The following is a 26,955-nucleotide window of genomic DNA, read 5'->3' on the forward strand; positions in this document are numbered from 1 at the left end:
AAAACCAATTTGAATTCATGGCAGATAATCATACAGACAGCTTTGTGCAACACTTCAAATAAATTGTCATTTGTTTAAGAAACTTTCCATTGTTATTATCTGTTTTCTCATTTAAATAGAGGAACATCTATGCATAAAGCCTCAAGGTGCATCAGTATCCTGCAGATGCAGATGTATGCATCTGCAGGCCTTCAGTCAGGAATTAATACTGATGATGCAAATTTTTTATACAAAAAAATACTAATTTTAGCAACATTTTAAGATACTCTGATATAAAAATAAATACCTGGGAATACAAAAAAAATTCCATAATACACTTTCATTTTTTAAGCTACTCCAGACTTGTAAAATACTTAAAGCTTTATGGATTTTTAAACTTTCAAGGCTATGTAGGAACTCTGCCAAAAGGAGACTAAGTGCAGTGCAGCATTGAGAAAATAAAGGTTTATTGCTGTCATGTGAAGATGATATCAAACGTTATAGTTAAAATCAACAAGGAAACATTCATCGGTCTTCACATGAACCCGTCAAAACAAATGCTGTAAAGCTGCTGGATGATAAAGTGATGCAACCTCCAAATAAGTTAGGAAGATAAAATAATTGTAACATGAACACGGGTTACAGATAAGTAACACAAACACATAAATTACAGTAGGAGTGTGACGGCATTAACAAAACAACAGAAATTTGTAAGTAAGATGGTAACGATAATTGACAACAGACCTGGAGCTTTTTCCTCTTGCACAGGAATCTTCCAGACCAGAGGCAGCAACGACAGCAGCAGAGTTAGCAGCTCTTCTCGACAAGTCAGCTCCTGAGAGTTCAACAGATCACAGTGACTTACTTAGATGGAGAAAGACAGAAAAAAAATCCTTTCAGTCGTCACTTTGGTCCCACTTCGTCGACACGCCAAGACAAGACACTCCCTCTAAGTCATACTCCACTCCTCCCTAAATTTAAATATCCTTTCAGTCTTCATTGTGTTCATTTACAAAACTCCAATTTATAAATATTTCTAGTTACAAATTATGGGGTTTTTTTTTGTTTTGAGGTATTTCAGTAGAAATGTGACAGGCAGCAATGTAGCAGCTAGATGATGGGCATACTTTGAGGAATTTTGAATCAGACGTGTAATCCTTGCATCCTTGCATTCCTCCGTCATGTGTTAATTAAAAAAGATAAACTTGATCATTTGTCAAACGTAGAAGGTTAAATATTAGGTTAAAAACACTCCTTTCTGAACATAATGTTTCAAGTTTGTACTCAACTGTTCAATTATGGTACAAAATCTTAACCTAGAAATTAAGGCTCCTTTAATAATAAAAAACAACACAATGATGAAATAGGCTTCAGATTTTAGAAGTGGCATAAAATTCAAATTAATTTATTTGTATTATTATGTTTTTGAGGAAGAAGACAGATGGGCTTTATTTCGAAATCTAACTCTTTGTCAAATAAGGAATAGAGTATTTTAGATTTTTAGAGTATTGTAGATTCTTTTTGATTTGCGAAAAATTTGTAAAACATTTTCAGTTTTAGTGTTTTGTTTAGCAGTTTAAGATTTCTGGTACAATTTAACACAGATTGTAAGTTTTTTAGGAATCAAGCAAGTTTTTAAAAGGTAATTCTTTTCATTTCTGAATGGATGTTTATCAGGTACCTACAGTATTATTGTATTATTAAAAAAATATGTAGCAATTCTTTATGTTTACCTCTTCAGGGTTTTGTTCACCATAATTAGTTGCAGTAGCAAGCAGTTTTTCTCATGACCCAAAGCAAACGAGCGAGAGTGTCTGACTGTAGAGGCCATCTGATATCGGTCTTTTAATCTTTACCATGTACGACAAGCTTGTAGAGATCTACCAACACGTGAGAAAAACCAAGTGATGTGACAGAAAGGGTCCTCAAAATGATGCTCCAACAGATACATCCCTATAGCACAGAATAGAACAATAATATATTGGGAATAGTAATTATTCATCCTTTTTTTTGCTCTTAAACAGAAAGAACCCTGTGTCTTAAAAACGTGTTACAGCAGTATCAAAAATGGCGCTGAATATTATTATGATAAATGACAATATTGCTGTTTTGAGACAATTTTCAGGTTATGTATTGATAATGGCATAACAACGCAAATCCACCCGGTCAAATTTCAATAAACTTTAATTCTGTAAACACTTAAAACTGGTACTGGGCAATATTTTAAATATCCAAAACAGCCAAAACCATAAATAAAATAGATGATGTTGTTTCTGGAAACAAAATCGCCCTTAAAAAACTATTAATCATCAGAATACAAATTATCAAGCTTATTTTAATTCATCTGCTGAATTGATTGATTATTGTGACAGGCTTACTGATACAGAGAATAAGAATGTATTTTAAAATCTGCGATATATATTGTGTATCTTGATACATAAAAAAATATTGTGGTGTTGCACTATTGACCTTGTTGTCCAGCTCTACTTACAGCCTCTTAATATTTTACAGATTTTAGTCTAACTGGAGCAAAACATCTGGCACATGACTCTGAATATGATCTCTACAGACAGCAGAGTTACATTTCCCAATCATAAACGATACAAAACATTTCATACATATACATATGAGGGTATTCCCAACCCAGTGGGACAAATACAATTCACGACACATTTTCTACTGAATCACAAGCCTATCTCTTTGATTTGCAATCAGCATTAGCAACACACAAGCTGATTATAAAGTAGCTCTGATTGCCATGTTAGAGCTGATCCCTAGCGGGACGCTGCTGACGCACACAGCCAGAGCTTGTGATGACAATTTCCACATTCATGCCTTAAATTTGAGGACGAAATGCTAAAACAAAATGAGAATTATAAACAGTGAGTGCATGCCCAAACATGTGAGGTCAAATTTATAATAACTTGCATACCATTCAAGTTTTCTTTAAACTGAAGTGCTGTTTTTTGTAAAACTGATGAAGTAGATGATCATATTTCTCTGTCACACTACGAAAAAAAGACTTACATCCTTGGGGTTTGTTTAATCATCACTTTGCTGTCCTTATGTCATCTCAGTCTGAGTTTCCTGAATGAACCACAGAAGTCTAAACTCTGCTGGGGTTTAATCTGAATATTCCTTTAGGCTTATTCTGCAACGTTTATAAAATATGGACACTAAACGCTTTGCAAAACCCTCAAATTTTATAGGTGCCATCTGACTAAGCAGCAGGAAGACTTCTGACAAAGTGGGCACCATAACTCCCAGCAGTCACATTATTTCCAACTCCATCAAGGACTCATACAGAGAACTAAGCAACACGACGCTCTGAACAGCAATTAAAAACCCGAAAGTTGTGACTGTAATTGAAAATCTTTCCCAGAAGACTTGTGGTGAAGCGTGCAGACAGTAACCATATGAACAGACAAATCAGCGGGCTGCCTGAGCCTGGTGTTGGTTGATGGAGAAACAATACCTCCTTCCTTGAGGCCATTTCTACCATTTCACACAAGCAAAGAAAAGATTACCCTTCTTTCGGCTGCTGAAGATCCACATAATCAACAACACTTATATAATATATATTTAGGCACTGAACCCTGAAGGGTAAACGAAAATATTTCCAACTGATAACAGGTGGATACTGGAGAAGCAGCCGTCACAGATATGTGCAAGAATTTAAAACTTCAGTGAAATTTAAGCATCCTCTGTAGAGAAAAACATTTCCATTAGAGAACTGAAAATGTGGTCAGTTCATAAAACTTTACAGCATCTAATTAGAGCACAACCTTTTTGCTTATAAAACAGTTTTATTGCACTGTTATCAGTACAAATATATATTATATCGATGTAAATGTTATCATTTCTCTTCAGCATCCTTACTGAAAAGTCTGTCTGATTTTCTTGTTGATGAAAAACTATTAAATGAAAGAAGAATGTTTAATAGCATTGCAGTAGTAGTCTAGAGTTTACCATGCAAAACTAAATCTGCAAATAAAAGCAATTTGGGGTAAATAATACTAAAATTAGGTATGCTATGCTAAGTTAGACAAGCTGTGCAGGCTTCCAGTAATTTTTTAAATATCAAACACTTTTCTGATCTCAGATTTCTAGATTTTTTATTTTCTGTAATATTCTGAGAGAAAAAAAATCTACCTGAAATTTTATGAAACATACAAAACCACAAACCTGAAATTAGAGTCAGTTTCACTGATGTGGTAAATTGTTGTTTATTTGGTATTCTGGAATTATATTGAGATTGTTTTATTGCTTCTAAATCTATTTCATCTAAAATTGTTATTGTTCTCTTTATTCATTTCCTTTTTTGTGCAACCAAAAAGGGAGTTTTAATGCTTTTTACCACATGTTTCCTTTAAATCTCTGACCTTTGACCCTTTTACTTCATCGGACTAAAAACTTGATTTGAACCTACATTAAACTCAAAATGTGAAGGGATTAAAACAAAAAATAAAAGCAGATCATTTATATATAAAAAGCATTTTTAATGCATTTATGTTTATAGATAATAGAGTAATTAATAAAATCTGGAAATATTCTGTGCTACACTTTCAAATTTTGTCTCAGGTTTTTTATTACTATGATTTGACTTTAAGGGAAAACATATATTAGTTTTTTCCTACCTGATCAATGATGGCGTCCAGAGTGCTGAGCAGCAGGAAGCCCCGCCCCCTGACCAGGTACTCGCCCAGCGCCACCATGTGACTCTCCTCCTCATCTTCATCCCGCGCCTCGGCTCTTTGGGCCACCGCGCTGCATAGCTGGTGTACATCTGTCAGAAACTCTCTGGCCAGGGTGTTACTGGCCCCACTCATGTCTGAGCTGCAAGGAAAGACACAAAACGTCAAAAGCCTGTAGCAAAAATCGAATTATTAACAGACTAGAGTTTCCTGAACACACATCACGTGTATGAGGTAATCCTTAACGCAACAAAGATTTGGGGTTTTTTTTAATCTAAGGTTGCAAAAAAACAGAAATCTGGATTGCGTGATTATCCCTCCTCGTGCTTTTCAGAGCAGCCCCAAGCTGCTGTACATGTGTGCAACAAGCACGTGTCTCTAAAGAGATTCTCTTTTCCACAAATTACTGAAAGTCCTTTTTAAAGTCAGCAGAACCTTTAACACATGGCACCAGGATGGCATAATAATTAGAAACCATAAAAACCATGAAGGTAGCACTCGCAAAGCAGGCATTTTAAGGCTGTTTTTTTGTCTTAAAACAGTCAAATAAAAACCCAGAAACCCATCAAAAAGCACAGATCCACACATACAGTCTGTGTGATCTTACCAAATGTTGCAGGGCCAAACGGTTTCCCTCCACACATCTTGTATGCGCTCCAAACTTGACTCAGTCCTGCTAGCTGGATATGCACACTTCCTCACATGACTGCTGACTGATTTCTCTGTTCTGCTGTGCAAATTCCATTAAATTGGAATTTCAAATGGAGGCTTTCCAGATTCGCAGCAGATCAGCGTATCACATGAAAGCATGTGATGTCACATGTCGAGGGGACTGGTCTTGGTAACACTGACAAGCACCCAGTGCCCTGCGGAAGACCTCAGTCGGCAACCGTCATTGATAGACACTGGCATTAGTATTTTCCACTACAGCAACTTTGAGTGTCTTTAAAAGCAAAGAAAAATCTTCTTAGGGATAGCAGGCCATAGTATTATAATATAAACCCATTATCTAACTAACAATTTATGAATTCATTAAAATAATACAATAAACGCACAGTATTTTTGACTAGTTTCTAGTGCAAATGTCTTAGTAGTCATGTAATAAAACTAAATTAGCTCACATTAACTTTTTCCCAAGGTATAAGAGCTTGTTTTAAGCCAATAATTCCAAGTCTATAAGGTTTTTTTTCCACTTATAACATCTTTTTTTCTATATTTTTCTTATCTTTTTCCTCGACATTGAAAGAGAAATTACTGTCTTCAACTACTTACAGTCCTTCCTTCTTCCCCCTATAGAAATGTACTCATGTCTTAGTGCTTTTGTGCTTTCTGTCTTTTTCCTTAATGCTCAACCCCCATCTGGTTGCCCCAGAAAGCTGATTATACTATTTCCTACTCCTCTTTTCCTTTTCCTCTTTCTGTGAAAGGGAGTAGACCCTGTCCACTGCTGATTAACCATAATCAATCACTCTGCTCCATTATCCCACTTTTACAAAGTAGAACATATGATGAACTGAATTTGACTATATTGTGTTATAACTGGATTTAATTGAACTGTAATTGTATCTGAATGTGTGCTTGAATGAACTGGATTCATCTGAAATGAACTCAAACCAAATATGACTCAAAATAGCATTGACTTTAGAAATGCTGCAAAATAAACCAAAAGAGCTTAGATGAGCTTGTGCTCTACCAATTCATGAGTTCTTTAGATCAACTGAAGTTGAGCATGCAAAACATTTGACCAAAATATTATTTATTTGCTTTGAGATGTCGGAAAAAACAAGCTTGATAAAAATCTTCAAAAAGTAAAAAGGTAAAAATAAACTTAAACTCTAGGAAAAGTCACATAAAAACCAACTCAAAATGGGAAAAAGTTGGAGACAAAGTAAAATTTGATGCCTAAGAGTATTTATTCTTCCATACATAGAAACCAATGAGTTCCTTCTAGAAAACTGATTTTTTTTTTTTTGGTAAGATAAAACTCTGGTTTTAATCTCAAATACTTATTTCTGCTCTTGTTTTTATCTCACATTTCATTAACTTGTTTAATTTAGTCAAATCAAATAATGTCTTAATTACTGGTTTTGTTGCTGTTTGTAATTTTTTTTTGTTTGTTTTATCAAAACAGGTCTCTCTTGTAAAGGAGATCTTGGATCTCAGTGAGACAATAAAGGTCAAATAAATAAGAAATCACACAAATGAGCTCCAGAGACCTCCGTAACGTGCAAATACAACATGAAGAGTCCTTTTATCTCTAACTAGATGTTAAAATTTTTTTCTGCTTTAGGCTGTCCAACTTATGATGTCAAACTCCATACAATTTGTAGGTGTAAAACGAATTATGGCCGTTGACTCTGATAAAGTGTTAAAGTTGTAAAACAACAGCTAACCTGAATAACAGCTATTCTTTGTGTCAATGCTTAGGAAATGACCTGGTAGTCTTTAAATATTGTTGATGTTATGTTCAACTTGGACACATTAGTGTTTGCTTCAGTTTATAACTACAACAATTACGGTTATCATTTGTAAAAAAAAAAACAGGTTTTTGCATATATTTTCTTCATTTTGGAGCAAAAAATAAATAAAAATTTAGTAACCTAAATTGTCTAAATTGATTTCATGATTTTCTAATTATATTTCTCTATTTTGCTAAGCAACTATGCTTCTGAAAGTTTCATAATTAATACTAAGGTTTCCCCCAGAAAACTTACTAAGCCCTGTGGTTGGGTGCTTGGGCAGTCATTCATCCAGCGACCCGTCATGTTTTTGAGTTAAAAAATATTTAAAGTTGACAGGAAATTCCAAAAATATCACTTGATAATTATGTGTCATTAAAAAATGTGAAGATTAACACCTGAACACCAATTATAAAGTCTTAAAAAATTGAAACATTTTAAAAAGACTTAAAAAGAAAAAGCAATAATAAGCCTGCTGGGGGCACAATTAAAGCCTGGTGGCCCGACAGGCTTATAATAGACTGGGAGAAACCCTGTAATACTGACAACAATAAACGTATTTCATCATTAATTAGTCCGATCTACGCAATCCAGAAGAAGCTAAATGAGCAGGAAATAACACAAACATAATTTTGTGTCGTAATGCAAAATGTGGTTTAAGAGCAACAGCTGAGAGTATGATGGTTGTGCAGGAGGAACTTTCAGGGAAACCTCAGTCAACAGTGACTAACTCAGATTTTAAATACTTTAACATAGTTACACATATGTCAACTGTGAGTTCTTTAAAATGCCTGCAATGGCATAGAACTTAACCTTTCGCAGAACTAAACCTTAATTGGGACATTCCTGCTCCCTGTCAACCGACTTTAGTCTAAACCGTTAAAATACCACAAAATACACATAAACACCAAACATTTGTTGCATCCGTTGAAAATTAAAATTACACTCCGACCAAGACTTCAGTGACACAAGCTGACCTCTTTAGTTTGTATTAAATAGGGCTTCAACTAACCATTATTTTAGTTGTCGATGTTGATTAGTCGATTATTCTGACGACTAATCGATTAATCAGATGAAAACCTGGAACATTCTACAAATATTTAATGTAAACCGTAACCGTAATACAGCTTACGGTATTAGAAATGGCGTAAAGATGCAAATGAACAAATAATTCAATTAATTTTTTTAAAATCAGAAAATAAAATGTAAATGTAAAATGCAACATAGCATATTCCTTCAATCATTTGTAGCAAAGAATGAAATTTAATTTCCATTTTAATTTGAATTTGACTCTGCAGGTAAAAAATATATTTCCAATGTTTGAAAAACTAAGCCATTTCTGCTTGACTTATCAATATAAATAATAATAATTAGATAGAAAAAGGTGTTTCATTGGCAATTTAGGCGAAGCTAAAATGGTCACTAGAGAAGTTCATGGTGGAACAAATTTACTGAAAGTTTTTTTCATCTTAAACACAAAATATATATATTTTTGTACAAGTTTGGCTTACTTTCTGATCTGAGTTTATTGTTCTTTCAGTCTTTTTTTGAGTCTGTATACTTAACGATTAATCGATTACTAAATTAGTTGACGATTGTTTCAATAATCAATTAATTGTGATTAATCCAATTAATAGTTTAAATTCTAGTATTAAATGTTTTTTGGTTTTTTTTCCCCAGCAGAGAACGTTGGTTGAACAACAATTACAGCCACTATTTTCTCTGGGGCTTCTTAGTGCCATCCTCCCTACCACAAGAAACTGATTAAAGCCAAGTAAACAGAGATAATTGCTTCCACACAGCTGCCGACTTTAGGCTTGCAGTTTTTTTCCCTTCATCCAGTTGTTTTGAGCTTCTTATCTGCAGCCCAGTCATTTCCATCAGAGGCTTCATTCATCAGTTTTTATTTTTTGGGGGGAATGCAGCTTTAGATGTTAGACAAACAGAGGCCTGGTTGGCACAGGGAGGTTTCCTGTGTACAATGCACGGTCGATGGAGACTCTACAGCTACAGTGACGTCAGGGAGACAAACAGGGTTTATCTACAGCATCAGTATATCTGGCTGCAGTGCAAACAATACCAGAGTCTGCAAACACACACACTACTTTCCATTTGATGCAATGTTGCTAACACTTTCAATTTATGCAGTTTAGGATTGATTTTATAAGTTAGCCACAGATCAGATTTTTGATTGGAATTAAGCATGGACTTTAACTAGACCATTTAAGGCATAAATATGATGATTTTTAGGGTTGTTTTTCTGCTGGAAGGTGAACTTCCAGTCTAAAGTTTTTTGCAGCAGCTAACAAGTTTTATTCCAGGGTTGCCCTACATTCAACTTTGATCAGTTTTGCTTTTTGGCTGAATTATGCTGCCACACCTCGGAGTATTGTTTTATAATCCAACCCTGCTTTAAACTACTCCACTCCTGGCCTGTCTACTGTGTTTCTTCATCTTTATGATGAGGTTAGTTTAATACTTTGTAATAAATATCTGCGATGTATGTACTGTATCAGTTTGTTTAACTGGTTTTCTTTTAAAGAAAAATGCATGGCACACTTTTTAGATATTTGTCAGAAAATTTTAAGAGCATCCTTTTTCTTCCACTTGACATATAATGCACAATTTTGTCTACTACTTTAAGTACTACTCAACAACATTAGGACTTTTTGAGAAAATCAAATATGAACATTTTAAGCTGTATTGTCCAGATGATTTATTGACCCTGATTTCCTTAATTTCGGGAGATCGGACGATACTTATCTGCCAATATCTGCAAAAGTCTCAAAATCACCCTGAAAGAAGGCTGAAGAAATCTTATGATGTGAAAAAATAAAAGATTAGAGGAACTGATTTTTTTTGTTTAGCTTAGATGATATAGTAGCTTGGATAGCAATCTAATTACATTCAAATGTGCAGCTGCAACACAATAGTTTCATGGGTTTTGTTCAATATTTTTCAGTAAAATAAGATTGGAACATTGAAGGTGTATTGCAATCTTATAATATCTGTCAGTGTAAGTTGCAAAAAAAATAAATTTAAAAATCGGTGTAGGTCAAAATCTGAATGGGAAGACCAGTCTTTTTAAAAAGACTGATCCTTAGTATTAATGACTTCGTAAAGTCCTGAAAGTCTCTGAATCCCTTGAGTTAAAAACCACAAAGCAGAATAAACAGAAATCAAAACATTCACAATATGAAAATATTTTCTTCTAAAATATTTAAGCACCTGTGATTCAAGTTTCAAAGTCAGTGTTGTAACCTTATATTAGTCTCACTTCAATATTTAAAATGTACAAGGAAGAGACCGTTTTTAACGTGAGAAAAGATTTTAAAATATTCAACACGACTGTTTAAGAGTTCAGGAAAATGTAAAAAGGTAAAGCCGATACTATTTCTGAAAACTACAATAAGACTGATTGCAGTTTTCTTCCCAATAAAAAATAGGGAAGAAATACGAGGAGAAAAAAATATTATTAAAATTGGAACAACAATACATGACATTTAAAATATTGGGTCCCCCCAAATATTGTCCCCAAGCATTTCTTGAGATTGCAATGTTTCACAAACTCATTGTGATTCATTATATTGTGCATCCGATTAGTACTCACTGAACTCTTTGGTCATTATTTCTATTAAAAATTATCATTAAAAGTTTCCTGTAACTCTAAAGAACTGCAGCAGTTTTAATGGATTTCAAATACACCACCAAAGTCTTACACATGCTAAGTAAGATAAACACATCGATTAATTTAAAAGGACGATACAGTGAGGAAATCTTACCAGAATTTCAGAGCATCTTTGGTGCTGTTATTGGGGTGGTGTTGCACGTAGTGGAAGAGACAGAGGAAATTCTCCAGACTCTGAAGGCTGATCTGAGAATCAACACAAACGAGAAACAAGAGCGACAACGTGATTGGTAGTTGCACAAAGACGAAGAGGAACTGAGATGTGCATCAAGCAAATATTTCCTTTTCTCAGGAAGAGTAACAATGAGTTAGTTTTAAAGTGACAGCTCAGTTTTGATTTTTCATCAGAGATACAAAAACCACTGGAAAGTAGTGTGCAGTTTTTATTTCTCCATTATTTCTCAAGCACAACAAATCAATAATTCTGAAATAACCTAATATTAGATGAAATCTGAGTGAAGAAGTCAGAAAAAGAGAAACTGTGACTTTCTAAATGGCGAGATGAGCCATCTGACCTCGGTTAACAGCATTAGTGGTTCCAGAGTAGAATGCTGTAGCTTCCTGGCTCACATGCAAGCCTCTAAGCCAGCGTGCAGCTGTTCTTCATACCACACAGGAGGCTTCTTTATGCTTCTGCTAATCTGACACCGCTGATGGGTTTCATTCAGGCGATGCTGATCCCTGATTGATGTGGCTGCCCTGACTGTCTGGGTCGAGAAGCCTGAGAATCCACACTGCTCCACAACCACTGTGACTTAAGATGGCAACGACACGACTAGAGCTGAAACGATTAATCGGATAAATCATCATGAATTGATTATTGAAATATTCACTGGCTAATTTAGGAATCGATTAATGGTAACTGGAGTTGACAGACTCAAAAAAAAAACATATTCATAAACATATGCTTATTCAGAGCAGTAATTAAGCCAAAATTGTGCAATTTTGCATTTAAAATAAAGAAAACCTTTATAAATATGCTCAAACTAAGTGGCATAGTTATAGCTTCTATTAAGCATCTTTTGCTATCCAAAAATGAAAAAATAGTAAACAGATCGGCCTTTCAGTATATTGATGTTAAGTCAAGCAGGAAGGTTTTCACATGTTGAAGTTAAAAGTATTTTGTTTTTGGTTGAAAATGCACCATTTGATACAAATGACCAGGTGTTCACTATAAAATATTTCTTTTCTTATTTTTAAAAAAGAAATTGAATTGTTAATTTGCATTTTTTATGTATTTTTAATATTTTATAAAATTCTTCAACAAAAAATCTGCAGAATGCGCCGATTTAACCTATTAATCAGTATCTAAAATAATCTTTAGTTGAAGCCCTAGACACAAACAGAGAAAACAGTTTCAAACAACAATTTTTGGTGCTATATACTAAAAACATCTACTTCAATAGGAACAGGTTGATAAAATAAACTATGACTAATATTTAGATTACCTAAAATGCAATGCACAAACACAGGTAAGTAAATGTAAACATGTACACCACAAACATGTGGCATACATGTCTTTTACCACATGTCTCTAGTCAGGATAAAGGTAATTTAAATAAATTCAACATGCACATTTTTAAGTATTAAAGCATGGAGGTTGTAAACACTTCCGACAATATTTTACCTAGCTGGTTATTATAAATTATATTTCAAGATGCAACACTCTTAAAAACAGTTTTATTCGACAAATCTACTCTAGATATCAATCGATTTAACAACTGAATTTTGTGTAGCAGGTTTGCAACTTGCAAAATATTTTCATCAGAGTGCAAACCTCATTTGTAAAACAGCTGAAGAAATGAACCAAAAACATTTGAATAAATCTAGATATTAAGTGTGTAAACTACATTCATCCATCCAAAATATATGAAACCCTCTAAATAGGAAAGAAAATTGACTCAAATCTTGCACATAAAAACAAAAAGACCAATTCTTTTATTAATCTCTATCCAAGTATCCATAAAACCGGATTAAAAAAAGAGATATATGGTGCAAAAATAGTAAATAAATGAGTATCTAACTAGTTTGTGTGTTCTCGACTTTCAAATCCTGCGTATTTTTCAGGAAGCGGATTAAAAACTCACTTTCACTTTTTAATTGGTGTACAAATAGCAGAAATTGACCCTCCTTCAGTTAGAGGTGCTGCTGCTTTATTTGTTTGCAGGGTGTGAAATTGTCTCTCGAGCTTAGAAATTATTTTTTAAATACATTTAGATCTACATTTTAATTTATTTTATAGCCTCAGATGCATAATTTCAAAATATTCACATATTTGGGCTATTTTGTATTTGTATTTTTATTTCACTTAAGAGTTAAGAAATATGCATTATTGGATCACATTTTTCAGAGAAAATGTAGATATTTAGATTGTAAACTTTCAATAAGAATTATCTGAAATTCAATTAAATTCAAAGATACTTTATTTAGGGTTAGGGTTAGGGTAGGGTTAGGTAGGTTAGGTAGGTTAGGTAGGGTCACGTCCCAAGAGCCAGTTTCTGCAACCGAGGATCGGACCGCCAGGGTCCCCTCCCTTGGCCGCCACCCATCACACAGTGCACCCGACCCCTTTGGCCCCTCCCATGGGTGGTGGGCCCATGGGAGGGGGGGCCCATGTTTCCTCTTCGGGCTGAGCCCGGCCGGGATCCATGGGTAAAAGCCCGGCCACCAGACGCTCGCCATCGTGCCCCCCCTCCAGGCCTGGCTCCAGAGTGGGGCCCCGGTGACCCGCGTCCGGGCGAGGGAACACCAAGTCCAAGGTTTTCCTTCATCATTGGGGTCTTCGGGCTGCACTTTGTCTGGTCCCTCACCTAGGACCTGTCTGCCTTGGGTGACCCTACCAGGGGCATGAAGCCCCAGACAGCATAGCTCCTAGGATCATTGGGGCACTCAAACCCCTCCACCACAATAAGGTGGCAGCCCATGGAGGAGAAATAAAGTCACCTCTCTGGTGGGGAAGGAGCCGGAGCTAGTGCGTGAGGTCGAGAGGTTCCGGCTAGAAATAGTCGGTCTCACCTCGACGCATGGCTCTGGTTCTGGAACCAGTCTCCTTGAGAGGGGCTGGACATACTTCCACTCTGGAGTTGCCCAGGGAGAGAGACGTCGGGCAGGAGTGGGCATACTTGTTGCTCCCCATCTCGGCGCCTGTACGTTGGGGTTTACCCCGGTGAACGAGAGGGTAGCATCCCTCCGCCTACGGGTGGGGGGACGGGTTCTGACTGTCGTTTGTGCTTACGGGCCGAACGACAGTTCAGATTACCCACCCTTTTTGGAGTCCTTAGAGGGGGTACTGGAGAGTGCTCCTCCTGGGGACTCCCTTGTTCTGCTGGGGGACTTCAACGCTCACGTGGGCAACGACAGTGAGACCTGGAGGGGCGTGGTTGGGAGGAACGGCCCACCCGACCTGAACTCGAGCGGTGTTCTGTTGCTGGACTTCTGTGCTCGCCATGGATTGTCCATAACGAACACCATGTTCAAGCATAAGGGTGTCCATATGTGCACTTGGCACCAGGACACCCTAGGCCGCAGTTCGATGATCGACTTTGTCATCGTTTCATCGGATCTGCGGCCGTATGTCTTGGACACTCGGGTGAAGAGAGGTGCGGAGCTGTCCACTGACCACTACCTGGTGGTGAGTTGGCTCCGGTGGCGGGGGCGAAAGCCGGTCAGACCTGGCAGGCCCAAACGTGTTGTGAGAGTCTGCTGGGAACGTCTGGCGGAATCCCCTGTGAGACGGAGCTTTAACTCCCATCTCCGGCAAAACTTCGAACACGTCCCGGGGGAGGTGGGGGACATGGAGTCTGAGTGGACCATGTTCCGTGCCTCCATTGTCGAGGCGGCCGATCGGAGCTGTGGCCGCAAGGTTGTCGGTGCCTGTCGCGGCGGCAACCCTCGAACCCGTTGGTGGACACCTTCGGTGAGGGATGCCGTCAGGCTGAAGAAGGAGTCCTATCGAGCCTTTTTGGCCTGTGGGACTCCGGAAGCAGCTGATGGGTACCGGCGGGCGAAGCGGCATGCGGCTCGGGCGGTTGCTGAGGCAAAAACTCGGGTGTGGGAGGAGTTTGGAGAGGCCATGGAGAAAGACTTCCGCACGGCTTCGAGGCGATTCTGGTCCACCATCCGGCGTCTCAGGGGGGGGAAGCGGTGCAGCACCAACACTGTTTATAGTGGGGATGGTGTGCTGCTGACCTCTACTCGGGACGTTGTGGGCCGGTGGGCAGAGTACTTCGAAGACCTCCTCAATCCCACCAACATGCCTTCCACTGAGGAAGCGGAGCCTGGGGACTCTGGGTTGGGCTCTCCAATCTCTGGGGGCGAGGTCGCCGAGGTGGTTAAAAAGCTCCTCGGTGGCAAGGCCCCGGGGGTGGATGAGATCCGCCCGGAGTTCCTTAAGGCTCTGGATGTTGTAGGGTTGTGTTGGTTGACGCGACTCTGCAATATCGCATGGACATCGGGGGCAGTTCCCCTGGATTGGCAGACTGGGGTGGTGGTCCCCCTGTTCAAAAAGGGGGACCGGAGGGTGTGCTCCAATTATAGAGGGGTCACACTCTTAAGCCTCCCTGGCAAGGTCTATTCAGGGGTCCTGGAGAGGAGGGTCCGTCGGATAGTCGAACCTCGGATTCAGGAAGAGCAGTGTGGTTTTCGTCCTGGTCGTGGAACACTGGACCAGCTCTACACCCTCAGCAGGGTCCTGGAGGGTGCATGGGAGTTCGCCCAACCAGTCTACATGTGTTTTGTGGACTTGGAGAAGGCGTTCGACCGTGTCCCTCGGGGAGCCCTGTGGGGGGTTCTCCGGGAGTATGGGGTACCGGGCCCTTTGATACGGGCTGTCAGGTCCCTGTATGACCGGTGTCAGAGTCTGGTCCGCATTGCCGGCAGTAAGTCGGGCTCGTTTCCGGTGAGAGTTGGACTCCGCCAGGGCTGCCCTTTGTCACCGATTCTGTTCATCACTTTCATGGACAGAATTTCTAGGCGCAGCCAAGGTGTTGAGGGGATCCGATTTGGTGGCCTTAGGATCTCATCTCTGCTTTTCGCAGACGATGTGGTCCTTTTGGCTTCATCAGATCGTGATCTGCAGCTCTCGCTGGATCGGTTCGCAGCCGAGTGTGAAGCGGCCGGGATGGGGATCAGTGCCTCCAAATCCGAGGCCATGGTCTTGAGCCGGAAAAGGGTAGAGTGCCTTCTCCGGGTCAGGGGGGGTGTCCTGCCCCAAGTGGAGGAGTTTAAGTATCTCGGGATCTTGTTCACGAATGGGGGAAGAAGGGAGCGGGAGATAGACAGGCGGATTGGCGCAGCGTCTGCTGTCAAGCGGGCGCTGTACCGGTCCGTCGTGGTGAAGAGAGAGCTGAGCCAAAAAGCGAAGCTCTCGATTTACCGGTCGATCTACGTTCCCACCCTCATCTATGGTCATGAGCTTTGGGTCATGACCGAAAGAACGAGATCGCGGATACAAGCGGCCGAAATGGGTTTTCTCCGTAGGGTGGCTGGGCTCTCCCTTAGAGATAGGGTGAGAAGCTCAGTCATCCGGGAGGGACTCAGAGTAGAGCCGCTGCTCCTTCACATCGAGAGGAGCCAGTTGAGGTGGCTTGGGCATCTGGTCAGGATGCCTCCTGGACGCCTCCCTGGTGAGGTGTTCCGGGCACGTCCCACCGGGAGGAGGCCCCGGGGAAGACCCAGGACACGCTGGAGGGACTATGTCTCTCGGCTGGCCTGGGAACGCCTCGGGATTCCCCCGGAGGAGCTGGAAGAAGTGGCTGGGGAGAGGGAAGTCTGGGCCTCCCTTCTGAAGCTGCTACCCCCGCGACCCGACCTCGGATAAGCGGAAGAAGATGGATGGATGGATGGATAGATACTTTATTTATCCCAAAGGGATATTAAATGTTGTTGTAACTCATATTGTTCTTTTATTTTCCAAAAGTTATTGTGGATGATGATGTTGTGGGCAGGAAGGATATTCAGTAACAGTCAAGCCTGCAGCAAATCTGAAGATGCCTCTGACTGAAGTCAGTTTCAAAGCTGTTATAACATGCTAACAGTTCGGTATGCTGGCAACAGAGACATAATGTTACACCTAAATAATCAAAATCTAATTTTACTCTGAACATACTAAAGAAAGAGAATTTCGTAGTTTTAAATCCTGCAGGATGAAGGTGCAGAATGGACCACACTCACCGGGGTCAGGGTCAACAGCTGAGACAAAAACCCAACCAAAGCACTGATGGGTTTGGTGAGCACGTGGGTGGATGGGTGGGTTTGGGTCACAGCACATCAGGGGGCTAACAAAGCCATACGCAGGAGACAAAAAAAAGGAGGAAAAAGAAAGGAATGGATGAAAGAGTGGAGAGGAAGACAGGGGGAAAACATGAGAGCTGACATGATCACAGTGGTGAAAGAAACAAAAGCAACAGATGAGAAGCAGATAAAAAAAGCAGAGGAGAAAAACTGGCAGTAAATCAAAGCTGCAAAGCTGCCAGATGTGTCATTTAATTCATATAAACTAAGCCCTGAAGCAACTCTGGACCTGAACTTGCGCTGTTAAATAAATTGAAAAATTTGTGTCTATATGGATCCGTTTGTCCCTGCGTTATCTGTGTTTTTGAATTCATCAAATAGGAAAGGAAAACCAAATGGTTGGAGATAATTTCCAAGCAACAGCGTTGTTTTTTTCCCTCCAGGGCTCTAATCCAATATTGTAATGCATTCTGCACCACTTTGATTTGATAATGGCGACATTACTGGCCAATACCAGTGAACACAGCTTAGGAGGGAAATTGGTTCACAGAGCTCAGTGTTTAACCTTCCCTGTGAACTGATTAACGTCTTTCATCATTTGCCACCAAACATTACAGTTTTCTGGATGGGTGGAAACTGACTGCTACAGATTATTGACCCCATTTGTTTGTTGATGGAATCGGTCTCTTTTTTTTCTACTACTCATGTTTAATAAAGATGCAACAAGAATATAATCAAAGCTACCAGTTGGAAACTTTAACAGCTTTATCTTTTTTCCGATAAATTAACTCACCATTCCTTGGTAATACAAGGTTGTACCAATAACACACTTCAGTGTAGAAGCTGTTACTGAAGAAATAACGTTCACACAGCAAATGCGACTCATATCAAACTTTTCCACATCAAAACGATTGTATTTTTCAGTTTCATTTTGGGTTGTTCCAGAATGTATTGATAAAATCCATTGACAAACTGTTAAATTTGTTCAAAATCTGAGTAAATAGCTGTCTCTGCATTCAATAAATTCTTCTTAAAATTAAATACTGAACATCCTTTAACACTGATCAGTCCCTCCAGTATTTTGTGATTGTTTTCGGGATTTTATTTCATTCAAAATCACGGATTTTGTGGTGCTAATTTAGAAATATTTACAATTTTGAGATATTTGCGTTTATCTGACTGTAAATATGACTTTTTGCTACTCACCACACCAATTGCGGATCGGAAGTGAACTCCCACCTGCAGGTGGGAGTTCGCATCAACTTAAACCTAATGTTTTTGACCATTTTTGAGAAAAATGGTCAAATGCATCCAAAATGTGGGGCTCTGTTGATTTTGAGTGAATTTCTACAAAAAACTAAAGAAACTGATGTAATTTGGTGGTATACAGGTACAAAACTGCATTGATTTGATAAAATAATATTTCAACACTTGAAGGTGCTAGTTATGCACACCTCTAGAGTCTAGAGGGGCCACACAAAAAGCTATAGTGAGCCAGATTTGGCCCCTAGGCCTTGGGTTTGACACACATGAGCTAGAGGGATTCATGTGTGAAACAAGTGTTGAAATTTTAATAAGAAATAATAAAAATAATTTGATAAACGAATACAACAAGGTTTGATTGTGTTAATTTACATTTATAAGCTTGTCTACATACTTAGTAAAAGTTCTTCTTTGGCGATATGTTTTAGAAAAATAAACAGGACAGAATCTGCTGTTTTGACTTCAACAACGCTTAAGAAACTGAAAGTGTAAAAAGTTTATGCATCCACCTACACTTTTATTCGGTCTTCACTTTGTGGTTTTAGAATTTGGAAATGGTTTAGTGATCCCAGCCCTGCTAACCATGCTAACCATGCTAATTCCTAAAATATGAGGCTAAAGTCAGTTTATCATTTGATCTCTGATAATTGAAAAAGACAAAATGGAAAAATAATTTGTCACAGTAAAGGTTATTGACAATAAAAGCAAATAAACTCACACAAAATAAAATATAAAAATGTGTACAAAACAGAATTAAAAATACTATACAGAATGGGCACAATTTCAAATTTTGTCCTGTTTTAAAATATCTGCAAAACCTTCACGCTGATAGTGTGACATCAATTCGGCTCAATGTAAAAAAAAAAGTCAACTTATTGTAGGAAGTCTACAAAGAAACATTTTGAATGCTGTTCTTCAGCTTATATTCTGACAGAATCAGGAGGTCAAAGGGTAAAAAAAACCCTGTAGATCAGCAATCAACAAACTAATTAATCTCCATTATTTGTACTTTTTGAAAACAGAAACTCAAAACTGAATGGAAAACAACAAAACTCAATCTCTCCATTTGCATGAAAGAGATGCATGTTTGCAATATGAAACCCCTCGGATCCAGTGGCTGCGCCCAGTGTGGCGATCATGGGAGAACTGGTCATGGGAGTCTCATAGCTGAGTCACCCACATCGGTACAAATGCTGCAGCTCTCTGGATAATTGGTTAGACTACAACTTGGCAGAGGGAAGAGCCGTGCTGCTGCTTATGTAACATTTTATTTATTTATTTTTTCACTCTCTTCCCGTAAGAAATTCCTATTGATGCAATTTGACGTTTGGGTGATGAGCGTCATGAGGAGTGCCTAACGTTCCACATTTCCGCTCAAACTGAGCAAAATGACTCAAACCCACTCAGCTGAAAATAACACGCAGAGGAAGTGTAAACCAATGTTACTTAAAATTATCATCCTGCTCTGACCACTCTGTTCTGCTCTTAAAATTTAGGTTTTTTTTCTTTTTAAAGCAGCAACGGACTTAATAACGTGTCTGTAGGTGGGAAAAAAAAGCTGAGGCAGAGGAGCAATGGTTCAGAGGTCTGACTCAGCCTGGAACAAGGGAGATGAATTATTCATCCTTTCAGCCAGTCGAGTGGAACAAGTCAGCGATCGGCGCGAGCTGGACTGAAAATACGGGCTAGAACAATAAATGCAGATGTAAAAAAGTCCTGACACCTTAAGAACTTCAATTTAATCATCATAAATAACATGAGGAAAGCTATAAAAATAAATTACAATGATCAACATGAGGATGCTGAAAGCGGTGTGATAATCACAAGACGTCACAGTCGTATATTTCCCTTAATGAGCAAACAGGTGAGTCATTGTGAATTCAAAAAGGGAAAATCACTGAATTAAACATTTTATTCACTGAAAGCAGAGATAGAAAGTAGGTTTAGCAAATGATGTGCAGGCCTTTTCTATAGAGCTCAAAAAAACCCACAAATATGCTTCATTCGTGTGGATTTCCTCTTCTGTAAAGTTTCACCAGAATTTAACCACAGTTGTCTTCACTTGTTTGCTCACAGGTTTTACAACCTTTAACCCACTGCTACTTAAGTGGTAATTTATAAATAAATAAGACGCCTTACTGAAGCAGCATTAAAACACAGCTGGGACACTTCAGTAACCGTACCACAAATGCCAAAATTGTGATCCTTTGAGTGTTTGTAGCTAAATATCTCAAACGCACCTTCAGGGGAGGTGAAAATTCACAATAAAAAGCATATAAAGAAGCAGAAACAGCCCAAGATCAAAGATATGATCAAACTGTTCCTGAAATAAGAGAAGCTGAAGCGAACATGCACATAGTTTTGTCAAATGTTACAAAAATCTAAGACGAACATATTCATTTGTTTTATAGTCATAATAAATGAAAATCAGAAGTTTAACGTTCTAGGTTGAACCTCATCAATAACAGGAAGCTGGTATCAGCCAGCATCTCCAAATGAACCCCAAAACAGGTAACGGTTTTCATATTTCTATAATATTTGAGAAAAAAAGTCCTCAAAAAGCAAGAACACTTTAAAAAAAGCAATTATAATTTTTCCTCCACACTGTGTCCAACTGATGCTGCTTCCCACACATCATCACTTTTTGCTTTGCAAAGCTTAAGCTGCAATGCTCCTTTCTGCTGAGCTAAATGCTACAGAAACTTGTATGCAACTCTTATAGTGACATATTGCTTAAAACATAAAAAGAGCATTCAAATTCGCATTGTTTTGTAAGTAAATGCGTAAAAATAAGAGCTAAAGAGAGATTAAATCACTCACCCTTCACCTTGTTCTGCAGCACATTTTGTTGTTGTTTTTAGCAGTTTTTCCTAATAAACATCATTACACTTTACAAAGTACAGCTTTGAAGAGATACTAGAAAAAAACACAAAGCACATTGAAAGCTGCACAATGGAGAAATAAAGGTGGATCAGTCTTGTAATCTCTACGAGCTACTTTGCATTCATCCCATTTTGCCATATGCTTTGCTTGAGAAGTTTAATCTTCTTTAGTCAAGCAATCAGGACTTCACCACAGAAAGACCAGAACGTACTGGCACAGGCAAGTGTGAAGACGTAACGACATGAAATGTGGCTGGGATGTGTAACCAGGGTTTCTCTTATTCAGGAAGTCAAAACATTTCAGCAACTTTACCGACACGAGATTGCTGTGAGTAGTTAAGCTGCACTGTGCATGAAAGATAATTTGCATCACAGCTTTTTATGATTGTCAGCCATAAAACAAAAGCAGGACAGAAGGCAGAGGAGATGCAGAGCTGTACTTACAAGACCGATCAGCCATGAGTGGCAGAGTTAGCATCAATCCAGGAGTGTGACTGATTTCACTTGGTTTTGAAACATCCTGTTGTCTCATAATGAAACCCAACATTGACAGGCGACAGAAAACCTGCTTCTTATGCTTGGCTCCTGCCCAACAAACCATTCTGCTAAATTGACTCAGCTCATCAGGATACAGCGAGAATGGAAACATGTCTGACCACAAACTGCAGATTTATCTCCCCTGAAGGAAGATTTTGATTTTAAATAGAAGCAAATACTCTTATTTGAATTTTTATCCATGCAATGCAAAAAGGAATTTATTTAACTTTCCTTTATAAACAGAAGAATGTTTTCACTCCAAAATAGAGGACGTAAAACCAATCTGTCAAATAATTTCTTTATCTTAGAAATTCATCTGCTGACCATATTGTCATGGGAGTAAAGGTGACCTGGAGGTCATTTTTATCAATCCGACAGCAGCAAACCTGATCACTGAGCTGTAAAAACACAACAGAGGAAGTTAAATTGACACCAGATCCAACATTTTGCAAAAGTATTCAATTGATTTGAACATTTTTTCCATTTTGGTACAAACTTTATTGCTTTTTATTGTGATTTGATGCGATAGAACAGTAAAGCTGTGAAGTTTGCAGATATAACTAGGCAGCAGCTTAAGCGCTGGTGTTTTCACACTTCTTTTATATAAGCTTCCTCATCAACTGCTGTAAAAGAACGAGTTTATTTACCCTCCATATTTCACTGCAAGGTGTGATCACAGATTAAGATGCAAAACAGATGAGCAGAGTCCTCCTGCTGTTAGTGTTCAGACATTTCACACGATCACCGTCTTATTTAGCCTGCATGAATGGACATCTACACTCATCGGGAGTGTAGATGTTTTAACAACCTCAATTTTCAAGCAGTTTTGCTCAAAAACTAAATTTCTTTGGTGTTGTTTTTGTGCCACCAATTTAAGTGTCCAGTGAAACCGATGTGAACATACTGTATGTATCTCTGTAGACAAAAAGTAAAGTGTATGTAAACGAACCCTACTGGCAGCAAATGACTGATGGATCGCTTTCATCCATAAGCGTATTCCTTGGATGAGAAGGAACCAACAATAATCTACAACAAGTCAAAATGCTCCAGGAAGTGACAAAAATTACACAACAAACTGCAGGATTTGAGAAAACCACAAGAAAACATGATGCGCTTCAATTTTGTAGCCTAAAAATATGTAGTTCAGTATATAAATATGCTTATTTTGTGCATTCCAGCTAACATTTCTACATTTCTTGAGCTGCGATGTGATGGATCCCTTCCCAGTCAATTCACATTTTGCTGCCTACATGCTGTCTGACAAAGAAAAGACACGGACCGCCAAACCCTACAGTGTGCTGTTGTGAAAAAACATAATTTGCTGGTAGCGCAATGGTAGCCATGCGAGCACCACAAACTGTCACAATGTCTTCCCCACATCAGGCTCAGTTGAGAGGGAAAGGTAGCTCTCTGGAGAGGACAGCTGTGTTTAACAGACCCTCTCTGTGTGTCTCATACACTTAAATGATCACGCTTATCTAACTGACAGGTGTAGGAGCAACCGCAGTTGTATCAAGGGAACCATCGTAACAAAAAATGACAGATTTAGTTAAAATATTAGAAAATACAGAGCATCCTCAGTGTAAAGCAGGTAAATAAGGATAAAGCTCACCAGTTTCATAATTTAGGTCAGTGAACTGTAATGTACCTCATACAATTCAACTGTAAAACAAGCTTTTCTACTAGAGAGAAACAAAGACACAATAATCTGTTTGTATAGGTGTGCACACTCTCAAATGAATCCTCTGTTCCTGCACCTTTTGATCCAATTTTAACGTTTAGTCCTCCTGGGTTTAGCAGCTCTGATTAGAAATAAAGGGTAGCTGTTCCTCATTTATTTGTGAGGAGAGCCAAGAGTGCAACAAAACCCACAGCATCTTATTTATCTCTAAGAATCGTGAGTAAGAGCAGAAAACACTGGAGAACGGTGAATCAAAATCTGGACGTTTCTCCAGAAGTGATGAAAAGACAAATCGACAAACTGTCTGGTCTAACAGAAAAGCCATTAACTCAAAAAAAAAAAGACATTCTAAAACCAAGTGGGAAAACGTGTTGTGATCTCAGTAAATAAGCACCATGCCCCCTATGAAACATGGTGGTGACAGCATCATGCTGTGAGGTTATTTTTCTTCTGATAAAACCAGGGTTTTAAGCCAAACTGGATCAAATTATCAACAGCTGTAAATAACAGCCAGTTTGATGCAAAACTTCCAGGCTTGTTTATGGCGGATTTTAATTTTTAGCATCACAGTGATTTTAAGCAATAAATTTTCTAATGGATTAAATTTGTCTAAAGAGAACCGTGGATGCCAGATGTCCTTTTACAAGCATTTTGCAAGGCAGAAAAACACTGAATGTTTTTGTTTTTCTGATAAATTGTACCAGCATTTGCATTACATAAACATTTAAACCAGTTATTTCTGGCATAATTTTTATATTAAATAAGATCTGGCATTTTAATTGGGGTCTGGACTGTTGAGAGCCACTATATTTTCTGAATAAGTGTGTGTCTGATGAGTGTAAAGACACGCAGTCTGATCCTAATCTAGGTCTCGTGATCTGACTGCCGTTCTGCTCCAGCGGCACGAGGGGAAGACAAAAGGAGCAGCAGTAGTCTGGGAGAGATTTCTGAACAAACACATCGCAGCTCTTTCAGACAATAATGCACTCACACTGTAACACAACAAGTTGTGGTTTACACCTGCCTCCATCTCTGCTCTGATTCACCACACAGCATGTACGTGCTTCTACTTCAACACTTGTGAGATTATTTCTTTCTACAAAAGCTGGTAAATGGTTCTGAAGTAGGATTAGGACAGATCTGAGGAGTGGTAGTAGTTTGGGTGTACTGCTATATCAGCAATATGATGTATAATTTAAAGATATTAAGCTGGTGGTATACTGTATAAACATATTCATGAGTAACTTCATGACAAACGTCTTCTTTGGGTTACAACAAGTAGTAAAAAGGCATAAAGTAAAGCAGTAGTTCTTATAATTAAAACTGAAAAAAACTAAGTTCTTGAATATTTGATTGTCATCTCTTTTTAGAAGAAGAAACAGCATCTTCTTAAGCCACCTTAGACATTTACACACTGCTGAACACAATCCCTAAGGTTTAGTGACTCTGGGAAGCCAAAAAACAGGAAAGGTAATTGTTTTAGACAATAAGAATGTCTGAACAATATTTTCTTTACATTCCTGATTATTGCAACCTTGTTGAACAGCCCAGAAGGTTTGGAAAATGATACCAATGCAGACAGAATATGACTAATATAACCCAAGGGAGCATTTTAAGAGTTCAATATGAAGCTAACTATATTTTATATGTACTAAAATGAAAAAAGATAAATTTTTATTGCATTTTTTCACCTCCAGAACAACTGGCTTGCAGTGTAGCACTGACAAGGATCACCTCCAACAAAGCTGAGCATGCATCCTATACATACTGCTGCAGAACCTTACCTGCAGATCCGCTCCCTGCAGCCGACAGTCCATATACTTTTCCCACGCATATGACAGATCGGTCTGCTCTAGATGAGCCATGGCTTCCAGGTTCTCCAGGCGCTTCCTCGAGAAAGTCAGGGATTTACAGCAATCCTTTCTTAACCCCCGGGAGGCTGGAAGCGCCCCGGAAAGAGACCCAGAGGTTCTCCTGAGTCTTTCATTGCAGATTCATGATTCACTGCGCCGCTTCGCCGCTTTTAAAGTGGAGCTCCTGGATGGAAATACATGATGTAGAAGGGTATTAAAGCCAAAACAAATAACAAAATATAAGTCGTCTAAGTCACTTGTTCTTAGAAAACGGCTTGCAGATGAACTAACACTTTATTACAGCGCGCTTTGCCCTGACTTGAACCCGAAAAACGTCGGTCTGACGATCCAGACGCAGCGTAACATAACCAAAACAAAACGGGCTCAAGCTAGCTAACGAGGTACTTCACAGAACTAGCATCAAGCTAGCGGCAATTCCATACCAAGCGATTTCCGCTGGGGAGTTTCCTTCAAAATAAAAGCTTTTACGCATCACTGAAGTACAAATCAATGGAGAAAAATGTATGCACTTTTAGTTGTGTTTTTTATTGATTCGTTGGGTAATTCGTAAAACGCAATGCTGTAAGTAATTTCACTTTGAAAAAATTTATGTTTACTGTTTTTTTCATTTAGTTGTTTTTATAACCATTTTATTTGTTCTAGAGTTGTAAAATTGGGAATGTATCAGCAGCAAAGTGATACACATAATGAAAAAGTGAATAAAGAAAGAAAACTAAACAGAATAATTAATACAATATTGTATTTATAAATATATCCAATATTTTATGTGTAATTTTGCTATAAAACAAAATAAGTATTCAATGAAAATATTTTGAATAGAATACTAAAAAGATTTATTTAGAGGGTTTTTTTTAAAAAAAATAAATACACTGCATATGGATTTCATTAACATTTCATAGTGTAATAATTTTAGCAATTTTATAAGTGTTGCAAAGAGGATCCAGTCTAATTAAAGTTTATGGATTTGTTTGTCAAAACCAAAACTAGGAAAATTTTATATACACAATCTAAAGTCTTATTAGACGATATAATAATATATTTTCTCCAATCTAAAGTGTTTATTTTCTCAGCTAAGAAAGGAGCTTTTACTAGAAAAAAGTCGTGCTTGAAATTTTATTTTGAAATTATTTTCCTTCCGTGAGCTTAATGTTATGGCTACCTTAGCCGTAATGGACACGCACAGTACTGGAAACTATAACGAAAATACGAAAAGATTTTTATATATCAACCGCAGAAAGCCATAGATTTATTACTTATAAAACCTTGTCCTAAATAAGTCCATACATTTCAGATTTATGACTCTGTCGCAAACAGTCACAACATTAGCTATTTCATTGGTTATTGCACCGCTTCGATCTGTGTGTTTTGTCATCTGTCAGAACTGTGTCAAAGAGAAATAAACGCATCCTCAATTGCGTTTTAAAAAATAATTATATGGTCTGGTTAAGGCGACACACCCCTTACATTTGCAGAATAAATATGAAGTTTACATCTTTGAACGTACCTTGGTTTGCAGTGACTAAAAAAACAGTTAGACTTCGTTCAGCACTGATCAGGCTCTGGGCGATTTCGCCCTCAGCATTTACTGGAAGGCAGCACCGCCCTCTGTCGTGATTGCTAACAACAGAGGCGCCGAGAATCAATATTTAAAGGAAGTCATTCACGAA

General features: G+C 38.4%; 1 protein-coding gene across 9 annotated transcripts in view; it reads right to left on the minus strand.

Moving 5' to 3' along the window:
* The window catches only part of lyst (lysosomal trafficking regulator), an 86,677-nt gene extending 59,810 nt beyond the window's left edge, over positions 1 to 26,867 (minus strand). For 5 of the 9 annotated variants that reach the window (XM_028006031.1, XM_028006032.1, XM_028006034.1 and 2 more), the window contains exons 1-4: positions 25,199 to 25,666; positions 10,915 to 11,006; positions 4,617 to 4,815; positions 724 to 814 (exon numbers count right to left, since the gene is read on the minus strand). In XM_028006031.1, the coding sequence (XP_027861832.1) occupies positions 724 to 814; positions 4,617 to 4,815; positions 10,915 to 11,006; positions 25,199 to 25,279 (463 nt within the window). In that variant the 5' untranslated portion in view covers positions 25,280 to 25,666. Of the gene's footprint in view, positions 1 to 723; positions 815 to 4,616; positions 4,816 to 5,280; positions 5,401 to 10,914; positions 11,007 to 21,134; positions 21,272 to 21,640; positions 21,677 to 25,198; positions 25,667 to 26,792 lie in introns of those variants that run through there. The other 4 variants (XM_028006030.1, XM_028006036.1, XM_028006037.1 and 1 more) reach the window with 4 other exon arrangements.
* Between the last annotated feature and the right edge of the window lie 88 nt (positions 26,868 to 26,955).

This window comes from Xiphophorus couchianus, chromosome 22 (genome assembly GCF_001444195.1).
Source record: "Xiphophorus couchianus chromosome 22, X_couchianus-1.0, whole genome shotgun sequence".
In the NCBI taxonomy this organism is placed as follows: domain Eukaryota; kingdom Metazoa; phylum Chordata; class Actinopteri; order Cyprinodontiformes; family Poeciliidae; genus Xiphophorus; species Xiphophorus couchianus.